General features: G+C 39.7%; 1 protein-coding gene across 1 annotated transcript in view; it reads right to left on the bottom strand.

Annotated features, from left to right (window-relative positions):
- Positions 1-11210, bottom strand: part of LOC147028182 (uncharacterized) — a 51669-nt gene that overhangs the window by 3005 nt on the left and 37454 nt on the right. The window contains exons 3-4 of the mRNA XM_085878319.1: positions 10625-10740; positions 10244-10432 (exon numbers count right to left, since the gene is read on the bottom strand). Of these exons, the coding sequence (XP_085734445.1) occupies positions 10244-10432; positions 10625-10740 (305 nt within the window). The remainder of the gene's footprint in view (positions 1-10243; positions 10433-10624; positions 10741-11210) is intronic.

Below are 11210 nucleotides of genomic sequence, written 5' to 3'. Positions count from 1 at the left end.
GGAGAGGTGAGTGTGCATACTTCTGGGCAATTCTGTCAACCCAGGGAGTACCAGTGATGATGAATGACTCACTCGAAAAAAAGATATCTAACACTGGCTACCACCAGGTGGCATTTGTGGCCCATGTTAGAACATCCATCCATCCACTGGAACCATACTCTGTGCAGAGCATCGATACTGCCAAAGCAGTCTCCTTGGCTATTGGGCACAATCCTGGACAGGTCACTACTCCAACGCAGGATACTTGAATGGCTCAATAGTCCCAGCAAGCTGGTACCCACTTTGCTGACCTTGGAAGGATGACAGGCTAAGTCAACCCCACCTGATATTAAGTCAATGGCTGAGCAGGATTTGAAATCAGGACCATAAGAACCCAAGCCCACCACCCTAACCATTAAGCCAACACCAGGCATATGTGCAACAGACACACAAACAACAAATGGATTGGGAATCTAACCCATCAAACCCAGGCTATGACAGCTTGGAGTTGAGTGTGCATACCTCTACGCCATCGTGTCAGCCCAAAAATCATACATATTCATCTTATATGTTTTGGATTCAAACATGTTCAGTGATTCCCAACTAAGTTAAGTCAAAACACAATTCTTCCTCCATTGCTTCAGTTTTGTGGCTCATGTTCAGCTTTGTTGCGAAACACTCATACCTGAACAAATTTGTACAACCAGGGAAGGGGGGCTCAGGGGGCTCAAGCCCCCTACTTGGCTCAAGTATGGGAGAAAATAATCTGGCTGGATTCGCATAATTACTAGCAGTGCATCACAGTAGTGACTGTGATTGACACTCTTGAACTCTCACCCTGTTGCCTTGAATTTGCACTTTAATATCTTGGAGACCGCTGCTACTTACTCATTCAGCAGGTCACCTTAGCCCTCCCATCCCCCCACTAAGAAAGATCCTGGTTACGCCCTTGCCTGGACACAATACTGAATGATTTGCTTGTTTGCTGTTGTTTCATATTTCAATGTTAAAAAGGAGGTGGGAATGAATTACAAATATTAAAGAATAACTTTAATATTTTAAAATATTTAAATACCCTTTTGTTATTTATTTATTAAATTAATAAATAAATTTATTTAAAGTATTTAAATAAATTTAAATACTTTAATACCCTTTTGAAAATAAAGTTGTTGTTTTTGTTATGTTATTGTTGAGCACGTGTGTCTGAATACATCCCTGGTTATGCAGTTTGAAATTGAAAAGAATGAACATTACGGGTAGAAAGTAATCACTCCATAAAAAACTAGTTTTTTAATTTTATAACAACTAGTAACTTTAATGTTGCACACACAATTTAAAAATCAGGAAATCTGTTAAACTTCGAGACTGTTCAAAGCCATGGCACTAAAAAGAGCCATTGGCGGAGTTGTGAGTCAGGCGAAATATTTGGCAAACACACATGAGTGAGCTGTAGGCCCCCAGTGTAACCTTGCACTAACCGTTGGGCAGGAACACAAGCCAACTCTTGAACCAATTCATCATGGAAAAAAATAAAAAAACCCAATAAAGAGGTCCTATCTGGACCAGGTTAATGGCCTCTTTGACATCCATGTAAGGACTTTGCAATGAATAACTTTCCTGAAAGTGCACTCCATGTGCTGTGGATGCGCAATGATTCCAAATGACAGGTTCGCTCAAGTTCCAAACAAGGCTTAGATTTCCAATACTAAGTATGTGCAAGAAAAGATTGTATATATATATATATATATATATATATATATATATATATATATATATATATATATATATATATATATATATATGTATATGTATATGTATATGTATATGTATATATGTATATATGTATATATGTATATATGTATATATGTATATATGTATATATGTATATATGTATATATGTATATATGTATATGTATATGTATATGTATATGTATATATATGTATATATATATGTATATATATATATATATATATATGTATATATATATGTATATATATATATATATGTATATATATATATATATATATATATATATATATATATATATATATATATATATATATATATAATGCTTCGGTTTGTCTGTTTAACTAAGATGCCTTTAGTAGTTTCATTAAGTATCTACGTTTGATCTATTTGTTGTTACCCTCTGAATGTGTCGCCAATGGTGTTGAGATGTCAGGTTCAAAATCCATTTAATGCATTCATTTGTCCATTTATTGTCGTTATGTTCCATGCTATATCTCCATATAATGGATGGAAAGTATGTATTTATATGTGTGTCCATGTTAATTGTATGCTTCATCTTCTCCTCCGAGAGGATTTAACCTAGGAAGCTGATATTTTCAGGGATTAATGATGACACCCTCAAGTTGTGCCTGTACAAGTTTTGTTTGATTCCATCAAGCTAAAAAATTTTTCACCCAACTTGGCATTTTCTTCCTATGGAAGTGGTGGTGGGGGGGGGGGTGCATTTTGAATTATTTATATAAAAAAACCACGATGTATTATATATGGACATAGGTAGTATACATATTTCTACTTTATATATGTAACTTGGGTTATTTTTATTTTCGAGAGTGATTGAGACAGCAATCTGTTCCCTACACACTACCCAAATAAAGGGATGTGTCAGAAAAACATGCTTCACGCTTGGAACAAGATCGCCCGTAGGGCGGGTACTCTGCTAGTATTTATTAGTATTTAAAGAAAAACAAAGCCAACCAATAATTATTAGTACCAAATGCGACAGTACGATTTTGCAGCAACAAAAAAAAAGAGCAATGAGCAGACCTTATCTCATACTATCGGCAATTTCAATATCTCATTATTTCAAAACGAAGTTGGAACCTATCGCTTATATTTTATAGAATACGTAGATTAAATCCCATATTCATTCACATAACATTGATGGACATTCAAATTGGATCAGGATATAATTCGATAAATCAAGATGAGTCAGGTTAAATCAGAATAAATATGGATAAGTCAAGATGAATCAGGTTGAATTAGAATTGCACTCGGTAGAGCGCATACCTCTGTTAGGCTGAACAGTTTACGTTTTGTATCCCACTGATAGGCTGCATCTGAACCCAAATCGAATCGACTTCTTGTCACCCAACCAATTCATCCACCTAGTTTATCATAGTTCGTGCACAACTTTTTGAAATATCACGCTATATGTCGTTTTTGGTCCCATCTCTCAATGGGACTTAAACAATTTTTAAAAGCATTTAAAAAAAAATTAAAAAATTCTCGTATCCGGTGACACATTCAGATCTTCACTGAAATCGAATCAATTCTTCCTTGTTACACACACATGTCCACAAAGTTTCATCCAAATTCGTCCATAACCTTTTGAGATATTGTTCTTATCCAGGGTGTTTCAAAAAGATTGATACAACTTTGACTTTTTGCCATTTCTTTGTTTTTTTGACCGATACCGTTTTCCTTTTCAGGGTTTGGTGGTGTTTTCATGGTATATGTTCCTTGGGATTTCTAGCTCCGCAGCTTAACTATGCTATTGACAATGAAGCAGAAGACAAAAGTAGTGGCTCTGTGGTTTGAGACTAAATCATATGTAGATGCCTACCCAACTCCTCCACCGAGTTTTGTCATAATCCATCCATAACTTTTTAAGATATCGTGCTCCATCTCGTTTTTGGACCTATCTTTCAATGGTGAAGAATCACTTAAAAATTATAGTAGCCGGATCCGGATCTTCAACAAAATATAATCAAATCTTCCTTGTCACACACCCAACCTGTCCACCAAATGTTGTACTAATCCGTCCTCAACATTGAGATATTCTGTTCGCAGACAGACAGGGGTGAAAACATAACCTCCGTCCACCTTCCGTGACGGAGGTAAATACAGTATATGTATAGAAATAGCCCCGTAGGGAACTGACGGTTATTTCCCCAACAGGCACAGTGAAAATGAGGGTAATGGGGAAGGGGCCATGGTCCCCCTTCCTAAAGTGGTACAGTCATGGGGAGCACAACTTAAGTTAACGGTATGATCCTAATGTTTCATGAAGGGTTTGGTCTGCATCCGGCCGTTGGCTTCTGAGAATATTTTAACATGAATTACCTGAATTTGAGGCGAAACCCCCCTTTTCAGCCTCTTATCGGGGGCGGATCCGGATGGGAAGCACAACCCTATGAGACCTTCCTGTTCTGATGCATTGTACCAAATTTGCCAATTGGGTCCATATCGCGGTCCAGTAGTTTGTGAGAAGATGTTTTAGTCAAATGTTAATGGACATACGACACCAGGACCCACTTTCTGAGCTTATTTCAGAGAAATAACCTAAAAAGTACACAGATGGAGCACGCAAGCAACAACAACTACAGCCACGACAACAACAACTACCTATTTATAAAATCTGCTTTTGTATGTGTCTTACTTCATGTTACATCCTCACTGACACAGATAGACATGCAATATGTTTGTGAAGTACAACATACTCGCTTTTGATTAAGCTCAGTGAAGCGACGGGTCGGCACAGCTAATTTTCATGAAAATGTCAGTGAGTGTGCATATATACCGTATTTTCATTACCTTTTCATTTCATTCTTTTATAGAAATACATCTGCAACCATTTTTTCATTATGCATGTTAACTCCTCTCCTCGATCATCGTCATTTTACAAAATTTAATCGAAATGAACAGGATACAATGAATGCATCGATACACGTCTTTGTTCTCTTTTGAAATTAGTACAAGAACCTGTCCAGAAGAAGGCTACTCAATCTACTGCCTGGGGACATTTAAAGGTTACCTGCAGTTACCTGTATTAGTTTTACCAACGTGCAGGTGCAAAACACGCTTCGACTGGAAAATTTTGACAAAACAATTACTTAGAATGACAACAAAGTTAGTACAATGAAATTTTGTGTGTGTTAGTGTGGTCGAGGGTGAAGTTGCAGGGGTGGGGGTGGGGGTCAAGGTTGAAGATGGTGTTGATGTGGTTGCAGACAGAATAGCAGTTAACATTTGCAACCAAACTGAAAATGACTATTTGCAATAATAGGCAGAAAAAGTACAGGGACTGGAGGGGTGTAAGGAAGGGAGGGATGTGGTAATTGTCTTCTTGAGTTATAGATTGGAAAGGGGAGTCAAGCCCAAGACTTCAGTGCAAGGTTAAGTACACCCCTGTGTAACTTAGTGCAGGGTGAAGTGCACCCCTGTGTAACTTAGTGCAGGGTGAAGTGCACCCCTGTGTAACTTAGTGCAGGGTGAAGTGCACCCCTGTGTAACTTAGTGCAGGGTGAAGTGCACCCCTGTGTAACTTAGTGCAGGGTGAAGTGCACCCCTGTGTAACTTAGTGCAGGGTGAAGTGCACCCCTGTGTAACTTAGTGCAGGGTGAAGTGCACCCCTGTGTAACTTAGTGCAGGGTGAAGTGCACCCCTGTGTAACTTAGTGCAGGGTGAAGTGCACCCCTGTGTAACTTAGTGCAGGGTGAAGTGCACCCCTGTGTAACTTAGTGCAGGGTGAAGTGCACCCCTGTGTAACTTAGTGCAGGGTGAAGTGCACCCCTGTGTAACTTAGTGCAGGGTGAAGTGCACCCCTGTGTAACTTAGTGCAGGGTGAAGTGCACCCCTGTGTAACTTAGTGCAGGGTGAAGTGCACCCCTGTGTAACTTAGTGCAGGGTGAAGTGCACCCCTGTGTAACTTAGTGCAGGGTGAAGTGCACCCCTGTGTAACTTAGTGCAGGGTGAAGTGCACCCCTGTGTAACTTAGTGCAGGGTGAAGTGCACCCCTGTGTAACTTAGTGCAGGGTGAAGTGCACCCCTGTGTAACTTAGTGCAGGGTGAAGTGCACCCCTGTGTAACTTAGTGCAGGGTGAAGTGCACCCCTGTGTAACTTAGTGCAGGGTGAAGTGCACCCCTGTGTAACTTAGTGCAGGGTGAAGTGCACCCCTGTGTAACTTAGTGCAGGGTGAAGTGCACCCCTGTGTAACTTAGTGCAGGGTGAAGTGCACCCCTGTGTAACTTAGTGCAGGGTGAAGTGCACCCCTGTGTAACTTAGTGCAGGGTGAAGTGCACCCCTGTGTAACTTAGTGCAGGGTGAAGTGCACCCCTGTGCTCAGAACCACTTTCTGTCTCAGACCATAAATTATTTGAAGAAGATGAAGTTGATGTTTTTTTTTTTTTCGTACTGCACCACAAACACGAGAAGTTTTGGTAATAAAAACTCCACACATAAAGTGCAGTCTGACAACATATAAATTGCCATAATATTCCAAGAAATTCAAATTGTGCAAAACGCAGGTGGTGTTACTGCCAAATCTTTGCGTATATAATACATAGACGGCCCCATAGGCCCGTATTTAGAACGACATATTTTACAAAAAAAAGTGGGAAACATGTCTTCCAGTGGAACACTGTGTCCTTATGAAAGGTCTGAGGTTTGTAATCATAAAACTGACTTCATTTAATATCGGTGTCACTTGATCATTGAAATGCATTGTCAAGGGATCGCTTAAGAATCTCACGAGAAATGCAAACGATATTTTATTTTGGAGCAGGGATGAGGTAGCACCCACACAAGGACGTTCGGTGTAGGAAGATGTTGTTTGGACCATCATGTCTGCGCTACACCAACCTCAGAAACTATCATCCATCCACACACTAGCTCCAATGCATCCAGGTACCTATCTAATTCAAATTGAAACCAGAGGCTGAAGAAATCTCCATCCAAAGGAACATTGTACAAAATCCTGGAGTAAGCAGTTACCAGACTGCAGCAGTGTTTTGCAATCCTGGCTCTGCCGTCTTGTAAATAGAACATAAACACACATTGCACTAAATGGCTCTTATGAAGGTTTGATGTTACAAGCTTTCATCACCCAAGGGAGTGTCAAACGTAGATGGCATCTGGTCAGACTTTCTGTGATTACCCAAAACATAATTTACAGGCAATTATCAGTGTGTGTGTGTGTGTGTGTGTGTGTGTGTGTGTGTGTGTGTGTGTGTGTGTGTGTGTGTGTGTGTGTGTGTGTGTGTGTGTGTGTGTGTGTGTGTGTGTGTGTGTGTGTGTGTGTGTGTGTGTGTGTGGTCCCATGAGATTATTTGTTATGTTTGGATATGTAGATATTTGTCTGAGTGTTCAAACCTCTTATATGTCCTGTTCTCACGTCTTCCTATGATCGTTAAAGAACCAAGCTAACCACCCCCTCATGCCAAATACCCCTATTACCTGTTCATGGGTTTCTGATTTTTTTTTCCCCAGAAATTTTATATTTTATCTTTTACTTCTATCGTCCACTGCTACTAAATAATCCTCAAACGTTTGTTACTTAACTTTTCTATAGGCCTCTATGAAAAAAAAAAAAGAACAATATGTAATTTTTAAACAAAATAAACTTTTTGATGATGGAATTGGAAAACTGGTGCAAGAACACACTGATGGATCGAGTAGCTCGAATAGGGAGGAGATGGTTTACTTAGGGGAGGAAGGTGGCTGGGTTATAGATGGCACGGGGTGGGTGTGGGTTGGGAGGATAGAGATGAAAACAAAATAGAAGAGTGTTCAACACTGTTGCCTTTCAGACCAGGACTCCAAATTAGTCATAAAATGTACTCACAACATCGATTAATGGTAGAGTCATTGACACCAGCAGTGGGACACAGCCGTTGTCATTGTGTGTCACCAACAAGGTGGCACCTCTGCAGGACTGTGGTTGAATGCTGCCCATTGCTCTAGTTTGCCTTTCACGTTTGTCACAGTACGTGTTACTTTTGCGGTGTAACTGTTACCAAGAGGGTCAAACGTTTATACTTTGAATCAAATTCCATGTCAGTGAGAGGGGAATCCTTATTGTGGTGCGTTAGCAATATGTATGCACTCCCTCCTGCCACCTGACATGAAGCAAACTGTGCAACAAGTATGGCAAACAAGTGAATGAATGAATGAATAAATAAAGGAATTAGAGATGGCCATTTCTTCTAAGAAAATTAAAGACTCATCATAAATTAAAATCCCAACTTAAAGGGGCAATTGAAGACTATTTAATCACAGAAGCATTCAGTTTCCTATCACCAAAAGCTTATAAACCTGCATTTTAATTATTGACGTCACTATGAGATAAGTGTTTGAGATCTATCTGTTTTAGTATGTGAGTTATCACCGTACCCTGAGCAAATTACAAATTCCTGTCCAAATCTTGGGTGTGTTCCACTAGCAAGTGGCTGAATTGTTATCGCTTGCCAAGCCAGCCATTCCGTATGAACTGCTTTGCATGCTGCTTGGGAAGCAGAGCAAGCGATCAAGGGAGGTGCTTGGCAAAAAGCAAGCAAGCCGCTTGCCAACGGAATGCACCCAAAAATGGCCACCGTAATCAGATCCAAAACGATTGCTGGCTATTTCTTAAATTCTCCTGCCATTGAGGACAATATTGAAACATGCATTTCATACTTTTATTACTACTTCTACTTTTTATCCTAATTCTTTAAAATCTACAAACATGAAAAACCTCTCCACCCCCTCCCAATGCACAGTGGAAGGTCGATAGATAAACTTGGCAGGGGGCTTTCCCTTCTGACTCCCCTTTTATTTCTCTTCACTTTACTCTTCCTGGTACTGTGCTGAAGCTGCTGCTAATACAATCAATTAGTTTGGGAAAGTTGTTGTCACAATATGATCGAGTAAAACTGAAAACGAGAGTCTGGGCAGAATTTGTTCGAGTAACATGATAGTACTGCAGTTTACATTGTATGCCACCTTGTTGTTAAGAGGTACCGAGCACTTCGTTGCATTGGAGTGCTTGCTTGAGCACTTTGAATTAAGTAAGTTGCATGGCAAGCGGTAAGTGAGCTGTTTGCGAGCAGAACACACCCCTGCTCCTGCCGAAAGACAGGCCGAGCCATCCAGTTCCAGAAAAAGAGGCTGTAACTGTTCCCCTTAGCCAATCCCACAAGAAATGGGGCATAATTGGGACCGTTAAATAAGATTTACAAAGTAACTTTTTACCATTGCCACATGCTTCAAATTATCACCAAATAATGCCATTTTAATGTCATGTTCCTGAAATGAAATTACCATTGTGACATCACTTCAAGCAAAAGGAAAATGAGTCTCAAACGATGAATGTCACAAGTGATAACAAAGAAATCTTGCCTTCAAATCTCGGCAACACTTTCCAAGCAAAGTATGTTCCACACATTGGGGCCAATACCCCCTTGATTGCATGACCTGAGATAACAGCATGCACTACACTACACATCCAACATATATATATATATATATATATATATATATATATATATATATATATATATATATATATATATATATATATATATATATTCCTGTCTTCCAGAGCATTTACCACACTCCAAGGATAATGGACACAAAACAAGAAGAATGAACCTGCTACAACGACAATGAACACACCACAAAGACAATGGATTTACGACATGGACAAGTGACTGGCTGCAAGGACAATAAACCAACTCCATGGACAATGAACATACTACAAGGAAATTTGGCATACTCTTAGGACAATGGATCTGCTCCAAGGGCAATGCACACACTACAATGACAATGATCCCACCACAAGGAGAATGCACTCACTACAAGAACGATGGGCCGACTCTTTGGACAATGGACCCACTCCAAGGACAATGCACTCACTATAGATCCACAGACCTACTCTAAAGATAATGGACCCACTCCAAGGACAATAGACCTACAAGAACAATGGATCTACTCTTAGGATAATGCACTCATGACAAGGACAATAGGCCTATTCTTAAGATAATGGACATACTCCTCGGACAATAGATCTACCACAAGGACAAATGACCCAATACAAGGACAATGGACCCACGCCTTGGACAACAGACCCACTCGTAGCATAAACACAAAGTGAAAACGAGGAAAATGTTCCATTCATTCATATAACATGTTTAGTGCTTTAACTCCAGAATTGTAATTCTATATGTTGCGATGAGTATTTTTATTATAATTTTTCACCTGCTCATATACAAACTTCCATGTAAAGATTTTTATAGTGCACAATTAACATTTACTGCAACCACACAATATGTCCTCCAGTGCTAAATATTTTGTGAAGGTTTACAGATATCTAATTTTGACTTTCTTAATCCGATTTATATATTTAAACCAATCATTGTTATGAGTGATACAGTATATTTTTGCACTGTGGTTAAGAAAAACACAAAGAGTATCCTGTATCTAAAAATCAAACCAATTGTCCAATGATGCATAAATAATACATTTCTGGTATGACTCACCAGGAAGACAATGAGGTACCTGGCCAGACCATTTCCCACAGATGTTACATGTCAAGTTGACCTGAGCCACACTCTCAGATAGGCTATAACCCAGAGGGCAGCTGTACCACACCGTAGACCCCTGTGTGCGACCCCCATCTTCCAACAGATCAGCATTGGAGAATACCGGTGGCTCACCGCACAGATATTCTGTTAACACAATAACATGCAACAACAGGATGGAGATTCTATGAAACAGTTCATTGTAATGTATATATATATATATATATATATATATATATATATATATATGTATAAAATGGTGATTTTAGTCGACCTTTTGTTGTTGACAATATACCCCCATATCGATTAATATGGTGCAGGTGTTTTTTTTTTAATCACCTGGATTTGCTGCACAGAAGGCCTGGTAATGGCTGCTTGAAGGAGGGAAGCCAAAGGTATGAACTTGGTCGGAAATGTTCTGCCTTTCCATGGTGCTGTTCAGACATCCCGCCACTCTAGAGCACACACATTTGAGGTGAAAAGGTCTCATTTTACTGATTAACTTAAAATCCTTTCATGTTGATATTGTTGTGGTTTTGCGAAGCCGGTGCTCCCCCTGAGGCAATGGCACACAACATATAGCTTTTGTAATTTCATTAGTATTTGGTTTGGATAGTCCTTCCCTTATGTAAAGTGGGTTGATGGGATAGAATGCATTGTGTGGGCTTTTACGCAGGTCTTCATTCCCATTTTTTATCCTTTACTTATTTTACTTCACACACAAACCCTCCTTTCCTTCAGCAAGCATGCAAACCACAGTAACAGGCAGCTCATTAGCATGTGCGTGCCCTTTCCCATTCAAATCTCATGCCATTACCCAACCAAGCTCACCTCAAACCTTCACCAGATTCGGACCACAATGCTTTAGCATTTCTCCAACCACCACAATGCCTTCCTAAAAAATCCCCACATCATCGGACTACAA

Source organism: Eptatretus burgeri, chromosome 4, assembly GCF_056783735.1.
Source record: "Eptatretus burgeri isolate ZD-2024b chromosome 4, Ebu_testis_v1, whole genome shotgun sequence".
NCBI classification, from domain to species: domain Eukaryota; kingdom Metazoa; phylum Chordata; class Myxini; order Myxiniformes; family Myxinidae; genus Eptatretus; species Eptatretus burgeri.
This window is presented reverse-complemented; position numbering and strand designations above follow the sequence as displayed.